We start from the raw sequence: 18,501 nt of genomic DNA, 5'->3' as shown, positions 1-18,501 counted from the left end.
TAATATGCTTACCTAATTCCTTACTTGGGGGCATTTAGATTATTTTCAACTTTTTCTCATTAGGAACAATAATGCAATGGAGCTCCTTATTGCTAAATTTCACAATTTTTTAAATTATGAATCATAAACATGACTTGAGTCAACAAAGATCATGCAAAATTTAACAACCCTTTCATATGTATTGCCTTCCAAAAAGATAGCAGCAGTTTGAAATACCATCAACACATGAGAATTTCCAACAACAGAGAGTATTTTTTGTGTTTTTTAATTTTTAGTAATTTGACAGGCAAAAATGTACCTAAATGTTTTAAATTGCATTTTTATTACAGATAACTTGTGCTATGTGATTATGCATTCCTCCATAGGTTAGGAATATAGGAGCCATTTTTATTTCTTCTTTTGTAAATTACTTGTTCAAATTCTCTGATCATTTTTCTTTTCAGGTGTTCATCTTTTCTTATTGCTTTATAAAAATATCCATTTGTGTCACATAGATTGAAAATGTTTGCAATTTGGCTTTGTGTTTGCTGTGTTAAGGTACAGAAACTTCAATTTTTCATCATTGAATCTACCAATCTTTTACAAATTCTGCCTTTGATGTCACATCTCAAAGTCTCTTTCTCATTTCTACATGTGTGTGAATATCTGTACCTTCATTTAGTGTTTTTATAGTTGAATGGTGTGCTTTAAGAATCTAACTTCAGTTTTCCCTTGATGATTACCCAGCAATCTCAACAATGAATGCATCAAATATCTGTCCTTTCCCCCACTAGAATAGGTTTAAAGATGTTATTTCAAAATAATTTCTTATATAGACTTGAATTCTCAGATTTTTAAAATAAACTCATATTTGAAAGCAAAAAAGTTGCCAAAGAAGAGCAATTTTCTATTTAGTGTTCTTAATTTAAAATAGTCCCCATGGCTGATTTGCTTTGTTGTGCAACAGAAACTAACATGTTATTGTGAGGCAATTATGCTCCAATAAAGATGTATTAAAAATAATAATAATAATAATAATAATAAATAAAAATGAAAGAGTCCCCATGACTTCACATTTACCCTTTAAGGTAGGAAAGGTCTAACCCTGAAGGAAATGTGAAACAAATAAGTAACCACACCATCTCTAAAATAAAGCTATGTTTTCCAGTAATAAAATACCAAACTCTTTAGCCACATAGCAGAGAAAGATAAAAAGAAAAAACCCACATCCTTTGTGTTTCATTATATATTACTAAGTCAGTACCTGAAACCAAATAGTCTCCATATGTGAGTAACAGAAGCCATGAAAATTCCTTTCCTTTTCTCTTTTCCCACTGGCATGTGTCTCCTTCTAATTCCTGGAGGTAAGACATATTTCCATATGTTTTTTAGTTTTGCTTATAAGAAAATAGAATTTTATATTGCTTTAATTTTTGTTTAATATTATGTAAAAGGGAAAAAGAAATCACAACTTAATTTCCAATAATTTTTCATGTTACCTTTTTTCTTTGCTATCTAAATGGTATATTGGCTTTTTAAGATGAAAACATACTCTATTGTGCCTACAGCAAAAATATGAAAGCATTAACTATATCTGGAGGTTATCATAAATTCAGGCCAGATCTACAGAGCTCAACCTTCAAGTGAAAAACCAACAAAGCCATTAAATTGGGGATGGATAGATGACTTATTAACTGGAGGGCTCGGTCATACAGATACAACTGAGTAGTCATAGCTCTCAGGTAAATCTTAAAACTTTGGTTTTCAGAAGGTATTTGTGAGTGCCTATTTCCAGCAGTGGGGGTGGTGAAGAAAGCAATAACATCAATGTAAAATAATCTAATGAACTGTGTGTGTGTATGTGTGTGCACGCGCCAACACTGCATAAAACTTACAATGAAGTATAGCAGTATTCTATGTGGTTTACTTATACTCTTCTTAAGTATCATTGTTATCAGCGCATTTTATATATGATGAAACCAAGGCACAGAGAGGTTAAGTCCATTTACTAAAGTCATCAACTAGTAAGTAGTAGGGCTGGGATTTGAACCCAGAGTTCACGTTCTTAACCACACACTATGATATCTTATAGCTCAATGATACCTTCAGAGCTGGGATTCTTAATGTGGGATCCATGAGCTCCTTCAAGGCCATGGATGGGCATCAAGAAGTCTGTGACTCTCCCAAAACTGTATGCAAATATTTACATGCATCTGTGTGTCAGTACTATATCAGATTCTCAAATGGCTCTATATTTCAAAACTAACAAAGGTACAGAGCCACTACTTTAGGCAAACGGTACCTCACAGTGGAAAGAGTATGATTTTTCATGATGCGGAACTGTATTAGAAGACTGCTTTGTTATTTATTAGTTGTGTGAACTTGGGCGAGGTAACTGCCCTGTCTAAACTTCATGTTCCTTATCTCTACATGGGAATAATAACACCCACCTTGCATTGTAGCAAACATCAGAACCAGTGTCTGAAACTAACCAGTGCCTGGTAAATCATAGATGCTTTCATTATTATTGCTACTATAGTTGTTGATTTTTTTTCTTGGAATTTAATATAACTTACTAAACCATCATTCCAAATAATAATCTCACCATGGAACACTGTGAGATTTTTAAGGTCAATAACACAGTGTCCAACCAAAGACTGAGACAATGCAGCCTGTAATGGGAAGTGAACAGATTAATAATGGCAGAAATAGGAGAATGGGGTTTCTCCCCAATCTGCTCTTACTGTGTGATGTTAAGTCTTCAATCTTTTTGCTTTTTGAGCTTTAAGAAAAGAGACTCTATTGCCTGACATTTTCTACCTCCCAGGGATAGGAAGGAGACAGACATTATGTTAAAGGTGTTTTGCATTCTTGAGGAAGAGAAGATCGTTTAAGTTCAAGATGCTATTATACAGAGCTGTCATGGAAAATTTTAAAAACTCTGTGCCACCTGGACTGATTTGATCTTCTCTCCCTGACACAGAGTGCACATCTATGTACTCGATCTGGATCTATTCATTATATCAGAGCTTTTCAGAGGGAAGCATGACTTGGTAAGATAGGATTTCACTCTGGATCACTCTTTTAGTTTTTCCAGTATCCTGTGAGGGAATTATAGGAGGAAAAGAAGTGCCACCTCACACAAGACGCTACATGGCTCTAATCAAAGGGCTGAAAGTCTGTGCAGGGGCTTTGATCAAAGAAAACTGGGTGTTGACAGCTGCTCACTGTAACCTGTAAGTAATTCTGAGCTCCTCTCATTCTCAGGCAGTTTGGGGGGTGGGGTGGGGGGGACAGGGGCTGTGAAAATGAAGTCCAAAACCAAAATTAGGTAGGGATGGAGAAGAAAGTATGCAAGCACATTCACTGATATGTACTATTATTATGTTTATCTCTATAAGCAAAGGCCAGATCCTATAGAATAAAATTGAAATGCATGACCATTTTCTCATATTATTTAAAATTTTTTTTCACTATAAATACCAATCTTATCAACATTTTGAAAAACAAAATGGTGAGAAATAGCACTCATAATCTTATCAACTTTACACAATCACTGTTAATATTTTGCTATATTTTGTTGCAGGCTTTTTCCTTAAGTATATTTTACACAGTTGAGCAAATTAAGTGTTCTCTATGATTACAAGTGATTTACTTACTGTTATATAATTAGTTTTGTCCCATGGTGCTACATATTAGATTGAACCATAGAAATTACTGATATTTAACTGTTTGACTTTACAAAATAACCATTTCCTATGGTTCAAACTAATGTTTTTCCTAATTGTGATTTGAAAGTCAAAATAACGTTTATCACAAGGATATGCTGCTGTTTTCTTTATCAGTACCTGTTGTTGGTACCTACTATTTCCCTGCTCACTTTTGCATAAATTGCATGAATAAAAGAAGAGACTTAAAAACTAGCTTCCCACAAAGAAGATCAAAAGAGATCTGCATTATGTTGTTGTATCAAATGAGAATTTATCAAGTAGGAAATTCAGCACAATGTACACTGTGAAGATCACCACTGGCACTCTTGATTAACAGACCCACTTGGTGCAAAGTCTGTCGGGCAAATCAAGAAATGCTTGTGCCCACCTCTCCCAGATTAGCTATCATTAGGTTCACCAACTAGACTTGGCGGCTAGCAGTTTATTTGCTCCTATGTGTGTGTGTGTGTGTGTGTGTGTGTGTTTAGATTCAGCTTTAAAATTTCACTATAAAATCGATTCATTTCTTCAGTCTTACCTATTAAAAGCCTGACTCTTTTCCATCTTTGTCATCTTTGAAGACTTAAGCAAGGTACACTGTCTCCCTGAAACACAGAAAAGCAAACCCACTACCTCTGCTCTCACTCTTAGGTTTAGTCTCTGGTTTTTGGGTTGAGTCTCTTCCATTAGGTGTTGATTCCACAAATCCAAGGCAGATGGAGAATCTGGCAGCTCCTCTTCCTGTGGCAGTCCTCTTTGGTCAGCACCCAAGCATAGCTTGCCAATCTATGTGACACAAACCATAGGCCTTGCCAACCAATGCTCTTGCCTCTGCCAGAAGACCTGGGATTTCTCTCCTGTTGCTTCTTCTTTGAAAAGATGTGAAGCTGAAGCACCTAAGATAACACATGTCTTGGGAGTTTTAGGTAAAAATAACTAAAACAGGGCTTCCCTGGTGGCGCAGTGGTTGAGAATCCGCCTCCTGATGCAGGGGACACAGGTTCGTGCCCTGGTCCGGGAAGATCCCACATGCCACGGAGCGGCTGGGCCCGTGAGCCATGGCCGCTGAGCCTGCACGTCCGGAGCCTGTGCTCCACAACGGGAGAGGCCACAACAGTGAGAGGCCCGCGTACCGCAAAAAAATAAAAAATAAAAATAACTAAAACACCAAAAGAAAAAAACCTCATAAATTCCCCCCTGCCTTGCTGTGCTTGTTTATAAATAGGAAACCATCTGAAATAACTGGTCAGATTTAATACATTAAGTTCATGCTTAATTTCATCTATTCTCTCACATAAATGATACATCGTCCTTGTTTTTTTCCAGGAAAGGCAATCCTCGAGTTATTCTTGGGGCCCACTCTACCTCCCATAAAGAGAAATATGACCAAGTATTTTCCATTAAAAAGGCAATTCCCCATCCATGCTTCAATCCACAGACATTTGAAGGGGATCTTCAACTCCTTCAGGTAAATATGGGTTTTTTTTTTCAATAACTATTTTGAAATTGCAAAATTTTGAAATTTGGTCAGTTTAACCTGAAACTAGTTTTTACACACTGGCCTCATAGCCAGTGGTTGGCTAGTGCCAGGATGTAGGGGTAAGAACTACAGCTGGGACCCAGTGCAATTGTCCAGATGTTCACCCTCTTGGAATTCAGTTCAATTTAACAGATATTGACAGAAGTCCTACTGTGGTAAGACCTGTCCATCCAAAGTGGTAATGCCACCAGCAACTCAACTGCAGACAAACCAAGTTGCATTTATTGATTCTTGCTCAGCAAGGGAGACTGTACACCCTAAGGAACCATAGGGTGGCTCAGTAAGAGAGTGTTAGATGGGGCTTATCCTAGGATCTGTCAGATGAGGGGGAGGGTTCTAGGAAGTAGGAGTTTGCTCTGAACTGACTGTTCTCAGGAAGTGGGGTAATTCTATGACTGAGTATCTCAGTGAAGCTTACTTATCTAGGAGGCTAAATCTGTGATTGATAAGAAGCAGCAATCACTCATTTTAGCCGATAGGGGGCGTTTGATCGTTTTTGTAGTGGGCACAATGACCTTGCTTTTGCCTGTACTCAAACGTGACTGCAGAGCGGCCTGGGTTTTGCTCCCTTCTTGAGGCTCACCCTGCCTGATATTGGTGCTCTATGACAAGTGTTCGTGATCAACAAGAAGAATCATGGCCCAGCTGTGAGTGCCAGTAAGCTTTTCCCTTCCTCATGAGATAAATAGGTTCTGTTCTCAAAGTGTTCACAGTCTAGTGGGAGAGACAGACAAATATATCAACAGCTCTGATCTGGTGGTATGTGACTCATCGGTGATGGAGATGACTAAGAAGGGGACTCTACGGGAGCACATGGTGTGTCCAGGCGGTCAGGGAAGCTTTCTTAGAGAAGGTGCAGGAGTTAGGAGGAAAGAAGGAGGAAAGGGCCTTTCAGGCAGGAAGAGCTGTGTGTATAAGAGGAGTCTTTCTGGAAAATGCATTTGGAAGAAGAAGGGAAGAAAGGGAAGTTATCATGAGATTTGAGAAAGAGGGGACCCAGATATTGTGGACCATGGGAAGAAGTTTGAACTTTATGGGGAAGGAAATGCGAAAGTGTGTTAAGCTGGGCAGTGACATGATCAGACTTGTTTCTAGAAGGATTATCTGGCTGCTGTGCAGAAAGTATAATAGAAAAAGCAGAACTGGAAGGCAGAGTGTGAGCTGAGGTTCACACTTGTCCAAAGGGGCTTGATGAGGAACTTCCCTAGCAGGAGTCAAGAGGATGCTCAGGGGATCCATACACTCTCATCAGTAGGAGTAAAGAGAGGGTCCTAAAGTGCCATGTGTTTCTGGCAAACTCCCCACATTCCCTGCTCCCCAATACTTATCAGTGACCCCCGTACTATCTGCCTTGAGACTCTCAGGCTGGGCCTCTCTCTCAGGTCACCCCTCCTCACCCATACTCTAATTCCCTCCAGTCCCCCTCCCTGGGCAGGGAAAGGCAATTCCCTCCCGTGCCCAGTAGAGGGCACTCCTTGGCCTACGTCCCTCCTGCGGTTTTTCTCCACAGCACGCACTTCTTTTTTTTTTTTTAACATCTTTATTGGAGTATAATTGCTTTACAATGGTGTGTTAGTTTCTGCTTTATAACAAAGTGAATCAGTCATACATATACATATGTGCCCATATCTCTTCCCTCTTGCATCTCCCTCCCTCCCACCCTCCCTATCCCACCCCCCTAGGTGGTCACAAAGCACCGAGCTGATCTCCCTGTGCTATGCGGCTGCTTCCCACTAGCTATCTACCTTACGTTTGGTACTGTATATATGTCCATGCCTCTCTCTAGCTTTGTCACAGCTTACCCATCCCTCTCCCCATATCCTCAAGTCCATTGTCTAGTAGGTCTGTGTCTTTATTCCTGTCTTACCCCTAGGTTCTTCATGACATTTTTTTTTCTTAGATTCCATATATATGTGTTAGCATATGGTATTTGTCTTTCTCTTTCTGACTTACTTCACTCTGTATGACAGACTCTAGGTCCATTCACCTCACTACAAATAACTCAATTTCATTTCTTTTTATGGCTGAGTAATATTCCATTGTATATATGTGCCACATCTTCTTTATCCATTCATCCGATGATGGACAGCACACACTTCTGATGTACCTTCGTTTGTTTGTCTGCTCCCCTCGCTGGAATGTAAGCTTCAAAGAACAGATACTTTTTGTCTTTTTATTTGTATGCCCTGTACCAGGTAGTATAGTTCCTAGTACATAGTAGGCCCTCCATAAATATTTCCTGAATAATTTTGGATAAGGGATGGAATTAAGCCAGACAGTGGCAAAGGTCATCAAGAGAAGAGATTCTGCGCTCAGGTTTCAAGAAAGTGGTGGCTGTTGTCAAGTCCCCTTCAGGAACTAAAAATCTTACCTTTACAATAGTGTGGGGTGAGTAGGGGGTGTGAGGGGATCTTGGCCTTGAAGTAAAGTCAAGAAACTCCCTCTCACCTCTGACACTGTGGCCAGTGGGCTGATGTTGCTAGAGAACTCGTGAAGAGGGCATCAGGACCTCCCTGCGGTCAACCTTCCACGGTTAAAACCTACCGATGTGCTCATCACTGCTGTGTGTGCCTGACCCCAGGAGAGCTACTTACAAACATATGCATCCCGACTCCGATTCTGATCCATTCATTCAGACCTGAAGTCCTTTCTGGGGGTTCTCCTGTCTCCTTGTCCATCCAACCAGATAAAAAGCATGAAGGCTGTGAGAAAGCATGAGTAGGAGAGGAGAGACGTTGCATGTAGGCATTTGAAGTCATGTTCTATGGAGAGATTTTAGACTATGGCCATCTCACTTTCTAAATGCTAGCAGGGTAAGGGTTGGGCACACCAACTCAGAGTGGGCACTGAGGGAGTGGGGACTGTCTAACGTCAGGAAGTGGGGCCTGAAAGCCATGCAGTGATAGGAATGTGACAGTAACCTTTGCTGCTGTGCTCCTACGTTTTTAGAAGGTCTGTAATACCAGGACTCCCTACAGCTTGAGGCAAGAAGAAAAGAAAGAAGTAGAATTACCTTCCTCTACCCTCTACTCAACCTTGATCACACTCCCTGCTCTCCTTGCCTTGACTTTTCAGAAAGAGAGAAAGCAAGGTGGTGAGCCAAGAAGAGAGCTTAGCGAATCAAAGAAAAGGGCAGAGTGTGGGTGAGCCCCCAAAGGCAGTTAGGCTGGTTAGCACTTGCTCAGAAGCGGGGAAGCCACATTTCCACATGGAAAATGAGGACACTGGCCCCTTTCCCACCCCGCCCCACTGCACCTGGAGCCCTGGCTTCCTTCCATTGGTCTTAGTACCAGTCAGTTCACAAACCTAAGACCACTTGAATAAAATAATGATTGCACTCTCCAATACAGCTTTTCAACCACAGAACTGTCAGCCAACACCTACATAATTTCATCACTGACAGGTCAACTGGACTGCAGTTCATCTAGACTAGCCTAGCAAAACATGCATGAAAAGGTGTGCTGTGACTTTTAAAAAATCAGTAACTGATGGTCAGTTAGGTTGGAACAGGACTTTGGCCATGTCCTTCGTAAGAACATGCTAAATAAGCAAGATGTCTATTTCAGTCAGAGCTGTTTTCTGGGTTTGGTTACTGTTATCCTTCCCTAAAACTGCATCTCCTGTCTCTTTTCTAGCTGGATGGTAAAGCAACTATGACCAAAGCTGTAGGAATACTTCAGCTACCAAAAACAGGAGACGATGTCAAACCCCACACCAAGTGTCACGTGGCAGGATGGGGAAGAAACAAAAAAGTTGTGTGCAAAATTTCACATGTCTTGAGAGAAGCCAACATTACTGTGATAGATAGGAAAATATGCAATGATGCCCAGCACTATAATTTTAATCCAGTTATTGATCTCAGTATGATCTGTGCTGGTGGTAGAAAAGGTGAAGATGATTCATGTGAAGTAAGTAAATTAAAACTTTTAACCGTTTGGGGGCTATAGGAAATCAGGTTAAATAGAGTGCCTAGGAACAAGAGGGCAGACTATCATTATTACTTTTTATGTGTGAGGCCTGCAAGAACGTCAGCTTGACACTGAGCTGGTGTGTGCTCCTTTGTCTCAAGGGAAACATTCTGCCCAGGGAATCTTCTCTCTTTCCTAACAATCAGGATCCCATTTAACCACCGCTTATGGATGTTGTTCAGCCCTCTCAAAACTGATCACATCGGGCTTCCCTGGTGGCACAGTGGTTGAGAGTCTGCCTGCCGATACAGGGGACACAGGTTCGTGCCCCGGTCTGGGAAGATCCCACATGCCGCAGAGTGGCTGGGCCCGTGAGCCATGGCCGCTGAGCCTGCGCATCCGGAGCCTGTGCTCCTCAGCGGGAGAGGCCACAAGAGAGGCCCGCGTACCCTCCCCCACCCCAAAAAAGAAAAACAGATCACATCAGCTGGCATTTATCAGATGGCAGGAACTATATCAAGTTCTATACTCTATGCCACTTGATCCTCAAATAGCCCCATGGGATAGACACTATTATTACCAACTCTATTTTACAGATAGGGAAATTAAGGCTTAGAAAGTTACTTCCCCAAGTTAGATAACTTGGCTCTCAGTGGGGTGGACCTGGATTTAGACTGGGGCCACCTGATTCCCAACTCCTGCGTTGTTCTGCCTTTCCATGTGCTTGACTACGGTTTGGCCCTATTTGGAACTCATGATCCGGAAGTGGTTTGCAAGGTCAGAGAGAACATGAAATGAGGGCTGATGAAAACTGGAAAAGATCCCTAAAACTTGTTTGAACTATCACAAGTACTCCTTGGTCTGAGACGGCTTAACCCGTGTCCACCTTCAGAGCAGGGAGTGACTCATATCCCATCTCATGCCTTCAGGCAGCCCCTACATTCAGTTTTTTCCCCTAACATCTACTGACCAAGAAAAGGGGATACAGGTCAAGTGAAGGAGACAATTATTTTTCACAATTATTTTAAAGGCTTCCTTTGTTATTCTTTCTTTGTTTTACTGATGAAAATGGGTTTGTACATCTTCTCCAGAATTGCCTTTTTCAAAATGAAAATGATCGGAAAATATAAACAAATCTGTGTTAATTGATGCTGAGGGCAGACAATTAATAAAAAGAGATATACAATTAGCCTTTAAAAAGGAAAGAGAGAAACAATGTGTGAGCGAATGAGTGAATAAATGAATGACTAAAAAGGTAAGTAAATATCTTTGAAAACATTCCTGTTTAAAACATATGACTTTCTTTTCCAGGGGGATTCTGGAAGTCCTCTGATATGTGATAATATTTTCAGAGGTGTCACTTCCTTTGGGAAGTGTGGTAACCCCCAGAAGCCTGGCGTCTACATTCTCCTTACCAGACAATACCTCAACTGGATAAAGAAAACCATTGCAGGAGCCATATAACATTTCTTCTTCAAAGTAGAAAATTGAGGTAACCAAGTAAAGGGGGTTTTAACTTGACCTATCTGAAGAAACACCTCACAACCCTCTTAACCTTGTGTACAAATGACAGCCTGTCTGAAATAAAATCAGCAATGAAAGAAATAACCTCCTGCCTTCACTCTTCCATGATTAGTGAAGACTGATTCATCACATGTTCTCTATCCATGGCAAGAGATTTCCCTTGAGAAAAAGTTCCCCAGTTCAGTGATTCTCTGTTTTATTCAGAATTTGAGGACTGTCACTTTTGTGTTCATCCTTAAAAGGAAGTCAATCTCAGGGAAATTTAGAATATTCTTCTTTCTTCCAAATGAAACTCCAAAATATTTGTGGCCTTAGGAATTTAGAGCCTGATATTCTATTCCATGTTGGAATAAGGACAGAGATAAAGAGGGATTTTTCACTTCTTATTCTATGCTTCTGTGTAGTTTAACTTTTTACAAAAATTCTAATTATAAATACAGTGGGAAAGATGCAATGTGTGTTTTAGATAGTTGGAAAATTTGGAATTTGAGGTTAGAGATAGTTCAGAGCAATTGCATCATTTATTAATTACAAGTAGACTAAAATTTCATAGACCAATAGGCCACAGTCCAGCCAGTATCTTGATATGTATTTTGCCTTAGCTAATCAATTTATACATGCAAGCACTAAGCTTCATTCTATGTTATTCTCTTTTGGGGGGAGTATAATTGCTTTACAACGTTGTGTTAGTTTCTGCTGTACAACAAAGTGAATCAGCTGTATGTATACATATATCCCCTCCTTCTTGAGCCTCCCTCCCCCCACCCACATCCCACCCCTCTCGGTCATCACAGAGTGCCAAGCTGAGCCCCCTGTGCTATGCGGCTGCTTCCCACTAGCTATCTATTTTACACATGGCAGTGTATATATGTCCATGCCACTCTCTCAATTCGTCCCAGCCTCCCCATCCCCACTATGTCCACATGTCCATTCTCTACGTCTGCATCTAGTTCTATGTTATTCTTAATAGTTTGTGATATGTAATAAGGAAAGTGGCTTTTTATCACCTACCATTTGTATCTCATCTTCTTGTTGTGTTTTTCTCCAAAGAGTTGATTTATAATAAACTCATTCCCTAATAATCCTGGGTGATTTATCCAATTTAATTCCTCAAACATTTCCTGAGGGCCCACCATGTACCAGACTTACGTCCAGATTTATAAATACTAAGACATGACCACTGCCCTCAAAATATTTGAAGTCTAGTAGAAAACAGGACATAAATAAGAGGACATCTGCTTCAGGTTCTGAAGAACACATAACAGAGTAAGGCTCTCTACTGTGTTGGGAAGGTGATGGGGGAAAAGATAAATAATATTTCACTCCCAGACCTCACAATTAGCCCTCAGAGCCTTCCTGCTGAGATCTTCCCTGTTTTTAGACAGACCAATAAAAATTTCAGATTCCTGACTAGAATGCCACAGACATCACAACAGCCTGGTAGAAAGAATCACTGGTCCACAAGTCAGACACCAATTCCATCACTGGACAGTATAAGACCTTGAGCAGGGAATTAGTCTGTGCCTCCATTTTCACATCTGTAAACAGTAACATAAAAGGATCTAATGGGAGGTGCCCCCCAAAATCTGAATTTGAGTGGTCCCATCCTCCTAGCTCACACCTCCTAGGATGGCTGTCATCAAAAAACAGACAATATGGGCCTCCCTGGTGGCGCAGTGGTTGAGAGTCCGCCTGCCGATGCAGGGGATACGGGTTCGTGCCCCGGTCTGGGAGGATCCCATATGCCGCGGAGCGGCTGGGCCCGTGAGCCATGGCCGCTGGGCCTGCGCATCCGGAGCCTGTGCTCCACAACGGGGGAGGCCACAACAGTGAGAGGCCCGCATACCACAAAAAAAAAAAAAAAAAAAAAAAAAAACAGACAATAACAAGTGTTGCCGAGGATGTAGAGAAACCGTCATACAACACTGATGGGAATGTGAAACGGCACAGACACTGTGGAAAAGTTTGGCTGTTCCTCAAAAGGTTAGACATAGTGTTAACATATGACCCAGCAATCCCACTCCTGGGCACACGCGAAAATCCATGTCCTCACAAAAGCTTGTATATGAATGTTTATAGCAACATCGTTCATAATAACCAAAAAATAGAAACAACCCAAAGTCTACAACTAATGAACAGATAAACAAAATGTGGTATGTCTATACAATGGAATATTATTCAGTCATAAAAGGAAATGAAGTACTGATACATGGTATCATGTATGAACATGGCTGAACACAGCTAAAGCTTGACAACACTATTCTAAGTGAAAGAAGTCAGATAGAAAAGGCCACATGTATGATTCCATTTATAGGAAACATCCAGAATAAGCAAATGTATTGACAGAAAGTAAATGGGTATTTGCCAAGGGGTAGAAGGAAGTGGGGGATGGGGAGTGGCTGCTAATGGTTGTGGGGTTTCCTTTTTTGGAGTGATGAAAATCTTTGGGAATTAGATTATGGTTAGGGTGCACAACCCTGTGCATACACTAAAAACCATTGAATTGTACACTTTAAAATGGCCAGGTTTATGCTATGTGAATTATATCTCAATTTTTTAAAAAAAGAGCTGTCTGTCTTCTAAGAATGAAACTAGAAGCAGCAACTTTCAACGGGTGCACAGGGCTTACCCAAGCGTCCCACCCAAAGGGAGGAGTTGTCAAGAACCCACTAAATAGACTTGAGAAGAACAAATCGTACAGTATCTCCAAAGGGCATCCTAGAGATTGAGAAATAGCTGAAGAAAGCTATTCTGTAATCTAACCCTCCTGTTATCACCAGTATGTCTAAGGAAAAGAGACAGGAGGGACAGACCGCTTTCTGAAAAAGGAGAGATAACGAAGAGTCATTTGTCAGTGCTCATTGTTGCAGAAATACGGTATGCTGATTCTGGAGGCCTGATGTCAGCTCCTTTGAGAGAGACAGCACTAGATCAGCAAGGTGAAAGTCTTACTGGAAGGAAATGTGATTTCAGATTCGGGGTAGGAGTTAGGGGAGTTATAAAATCCTATCTAACCAAGCAATCTTCTGCCTTTGAGCTGATGTGTCTTGCGAGGAGAGAAGATGTGCCCAGAGCAAGTGAAAAATGCCACTATGTCACACAATAGTGTGCTAAATCTGCTCTCCATTTTAAACATTACTCTCCTCCAAGTTTGGGTACGTGGGTTAGGCCTCCAGAGCTTCAGCCGAGAGCAAACTGCAACATGGATTTTCAGGAGTGCCTCTCACCAACTCAAAGACATCAGCTCCAGCAATTCTGCATCCCTCCCCAGCCCACCACCTCATCCCCAATTTTTTCTATTCCCATAAGCACATAAACATGCTTCTACCCTCCCCAGCTTAAAAAAAGAAAACAAAACTCCTTCTCCAGGCATTTCCCCCATTTCTCTGTTTTGCTCTATGTCAAAACTCCTCAAATGAGATGTCTATACTCCAATTTCTCTCCTTCCATTCTCTCTGAAACTGCAATATGGCTTTTGCTCCACACTCTACAGAAATGGCTCATCAAGGGCTTCATTTTGTTAAACCCAATGGTCAGTTTTCAGTCCCCTTTTACTTGCCTTGCCAGCAGTATTTGACACAGTGGAGCTCCTCCTCCTCTTTGAAGCCCTCTCTTCACTTGGTTTCCAGCACGCCGTCCTCTCCTGGCCCTCCTCCTACTTCACAGGTCCCTCCTTCTCAGTCCCCATTGCTGGACCTCCTCTTCTCTTCTACCTCTTCATGCTGGGGTGACCCGCAGCTAAATCCCAGGACTTTTCTTCTCCATCCTCACTCCCTCTCCCATGGCATTTAGGCTCTATGACTCTGGAGACGGTGCGCCATCTACACGCTGATAATTCCCAATCTGTCTTGAGCACAGACATCTCCCTAATTCCAGGCTGCTAGAGCCAGCCGCCTTACTCTAAAGCTCCACTTGGGTGTCTAGCAGACATCTGAAGCGCAACCTGTCTGGAGCAGACCTCATATCTTCCCTTCCAAACCTGCGTCAACTCTAGACGTCCCCGTTATTTCATGGCAGCTCCATCTTCCATCCTCCCCGTTGCTCAGACCAAAAATTCTGGAGTCTTTTTGACTCCTCTTTTTCTTTCACTGCACATCCATTCTGCAAGGGAATATTACCTGCCCTACCTTCAAAATATATCCAGAATCAGACTATATCTTATGACCTCTGCTGCTACCTGCTGGGTCCAGCCCACCATCCTCTCCGTCCTAAATCACTGCAATCACCTCCTAACCTCCCCGCTTCCTCCCTTGCCCCCATTCAGTCTGCTCCCTGCACGGCAGCCAAAGTGATCCTGTTCAGACACTTCAGCTCATGTCTGTCCCCTGCTCAAAGCCCAACAATGGTTCCTGTTTCTCTTGGGGTCAAGGTCCCATGAGGCCCTCACAGTTTTGTCTCCAGCATTCCCCTGACTTCATTTCCTTCTGTGCTCCCCTCGCTCTCTTCTCTCGAGCCATGCTGGCCTTCCTGCTCTTCCTCATACTCACCAGGAACCAACTTAGGGCTTTTCCCCTATTCCTGGAAAGTTCCCCCCGATATCTTCATGGCTAGCACCCTACCATCCTCCAAATCTTTGCTAAAGTGTCACCTTCTCAACACACCTTCCTAAATTTCCCTGCTTAAAATCGCATTGCACACATCCAATTCATGCTCCCTCCCCCTTACCCTGACCTTTATATAGTTGACCCTTGAACAACAGCAGGAGTTAGGGGCACTGACCCTCTGGACAGCCGGAAATCCATGTATAACTTTATAGTTGGCCCTCCATATCCACGGTTCTGAATCTGCGGATTGAACCAACCTAGGATCAAGTAGCACCGTAGTGTTTATTTAGTGGGAAAAAAAATCTACGTATAAGTGGACGCTCAAAATTTAAACCCATGTTGTTCAAAGTACAGTGCCTGGCAGGCACACCCAGCAACCTCCACTCACTAAAACCCAGCGTGCATAAAGCCCATGCTGAAAAAACCCCAAGTGATCAAAACAGTGGTTTCAGAAACCCACACCCTGGCCTCGTATATTCACTGACTGTTAAGCTTAGAAGGGCCCCAAAGAGCACTTAGTCCAACTCTCTCCCTCACTATGTAGAGAAGGATGCTGAAGCCTGAAGAAGTTCAGAAGCCTTACTTATAAGAAAATACTCTCTGAAATGTCAGTTTTCCTGCTCCTTCCCTCTCCAAGTCTAAATTATCTCTTCTTTAAAATATGTAGAAATAGACATTTCTGTGTATCCAATGAGACAATTCCAAATATTGAATGCTTGTTACCTACAAGGCACTCAGCCCTGAGCAATCTCCCCCACTGAGAACACTGAGACAACTTGTACAAAAAGAACTGTACTTTCTCTAAGCAGAAACCCAGCTACAGAAGTGATTTGTCTGCAGCCCTGACTGGCAGAGGAAGAAGAGCAGTGAACCTGGGACAGAGGTCCTGATCGCCACTCTGCCTCTGACGCAGCCCAGGACTCGGAAGAAACCATTCAAGCTCTCTGGGCCTTGGTTTCCTCAACCTGTCATGAGCAGAGTGGACAAGAACATCACCCTGTTCCAAAAGTGTGTAAATAAAATGTCCTCTAACAGAGGCCTTTTCACAGACATTGAGAGCAGATCTGAACTTCCCACGGTGTACAAGGCCCTGCTCGAGCTGGAGTCTCTGCCTCACTCACTCCACACTGGCTGTGCCAATATTCTTCTCTCAGTTCCACACACACACACACACGCACGCACCAGGCTTTGTGACCACCCACCTGCCCTCACACATACACTCTCACATACATCCCCATCCCCACAGGCACTCACATTCACACTTGCACACACACACACTCCCCACAAACTAGGTTTTCTCAGGTTGGCACCCTTTCATCCGGCAGGTCTGGGCTTTAACGTCAGCTGCTCATCTTCTCTGAGACAGACCGTCCCTTAGTATTCTCCATTTCGGCACCCAATTTTTTACCTTTATGTTACATACAACAATTTAAAATCATTTCACATGTTTATAAATTTCTTCCTTAGTAGACTCTATGATCCATAATGGCAAAGATTAAATCTGTTTTATTCACCTTTGCTTCTTTCTGTTTTATTCACCTTTGCTTCTTATCCCCAGCATTTAGCACTGTGTCTGGCACCTGAGAGGCATTCAATAAATATTTATGTAATGTATCAATCAATATGATTCCAGGCCTTTTCCTCAATAGCTGATTCACTCCTCTATGACCATGGAAATAGGACAGCAAATTCAAATACAAATGCATGTAACAGCATGCTATACTCTCTTGAAAAATATCGATTCATCGAGTTATGTAGATTTTCCCAATGTTGACACATTCATTGCACAGTATTTTTTAAAATACATTTGTTAATATCACTACCATCTCATTGGGAAAGTCCTTAAGTGTTTGGAAGATGTCAAGCTCGTGATAGCAGACACAAGTGTTCCCCAAATTCTAATTTTCACTTGAAAGCTCTAATTTTATCATTAGCAACACATTGCCAATTGTTTTCTCTAAAGTGACAGGCTCACTTCATTCATGTTTGAGAAAATGTCTGTCAAATACCCAAGTCTGAATAATCATTTTTCGTCTGTTAGCATTCTTTCGAATAAAAATAGTATTCCATCAAAGAGATAGATAAGTTCACAACTCAACCAATTGCACCAGTGCTTTTCCCCAAAGCAACCACTGTACTTTAATGTGTAGCCAACGTGCTTCATGCATATTTTGCACAGTTCCCACATCACAGAGAATATTAGAGACATTTACTACAGGGTAAAGATGTGTTAAATTTTTTTTTAATTTTCTTGTTTCTACTGTCTCGTCAAAGACATTCTTTTTTTTAAAATTTTTATTGCAGTATGGTTGCTTTACAATGTTGTGTTAGCCTCCACTGCACAACAAAATGAATCAGCCATACACATGCAGATATCCCCTCCCTTTTGGACTTCCCTCCCATTTAGGTTACCACAGTGCATTAGGTAGCCTTCCCTATGCTATACAGTATGTTCCCATCAGTTGTCAAAGAAATTCTTAGTTGAAACTGGTTTTCTCTTCTGAGAGTGTCTGACAATGAAGAATACAGTGACGACTAGTACAGTTTGGTGCTACTGCACTGATTTGTGCTAAGGCACCAGCAGTTTCATCCATCCTTCCCTTTGTGACATCAGTGAAAATGTCAACACAGATGAAAAAGCAACACCTTAGTATTATTATGAAAATAATTTTAATCTCGCAGACCCCTGAAAAGGTTTCAGGAACCCCTAGGGGCTCACCAACCACATTTTGAGAACTACTGGCTTCCAATATTGCAATGGCTCATTCACAGCTGGAATAAATTAAAATTTTTCCCAAGAATGTAAATAAACAGCCTTAATACACAATTTTTAGAATTTATACTTTATAGTCAAAACATCTTGAAAAAGATTGTTAGAATGAACAAAGTTAGTGGGAAAGTTAGTGGACACAAAACTTTCAATTTCAAAACTTTCTACAAAGCCTCAGTAATCAAGATAGTGTGACACTGGCATAAGGACATATGCCAATACGGTACTGACATAAGGACAGATAATGTTATAAATTGAGAGTCCAGAAATAAACTCTAATGTTTATGGCAAACTGATTTTTGAAAAAGAGATCAAGACAATTCCTTGGGAAAGAATATTCTTTTTAAGAAATAATTCTGGGACAAATGAATATCCACATGCAAGAGAATGAAGTTGGACCCCTACCTCAAACCACACACAAAAATTAATTTGAACCAGACAAAATTTTAATTAAAAAGGCAACCTAAATGTAAGAACTAAAACTGTAATACTCTTAGAAGACAATCTAAGAATAAATCTCTGTGAT

The 18,501-nt window shown here is 41.4% G+C and overlaps 1 protein-coding gene across 1 annotated transcript; it reads left to right on the top strand.

Moving 5' to 3' along the window:
- Positions 1-1,282: 1,282 nt before the first annotated feature.
- LOC309804583 (granzyme A) lies at positions 1,283-10,601 on the top strand (the record flags this gene model as incomplete). Its single annotated transcript, XM_082622005.1, has 5 exons — positions 1,283-1,343; positions 3,068-3,215; positions 5,016-5,157; positions 8,865-9,137; positions 10,449-10,601. The coding sequence occupies 5 exons, from the start codon at positions 1,283-1,285 to the stop codon at positions 10,599-10,601; spliced, it is 777 nt and encodes a 258-aa protein (XP_082478131.1).
- Between the last annotated feature and the right edge of the window lie 7,900 nt (positions 10,602-18,501).

This window comes from Mesoplodon mirus, assembly GCF_964341445.2.
Source record: "Mesoplodon mirus genome assembly, chromosome: 5".
Taxonomy (NCBI): Eukaryota; Metazoa; Chordata; class Mammalia; order Artiodactyla; family Ziphiidae; genus Mesoplodon; species Mesoplodon mirus.
The sequence above is the reverse complement of the archived record's forward strand: the minus strand, read 5'-3'. Positions and strand labels throughout refer to the sequence as shown.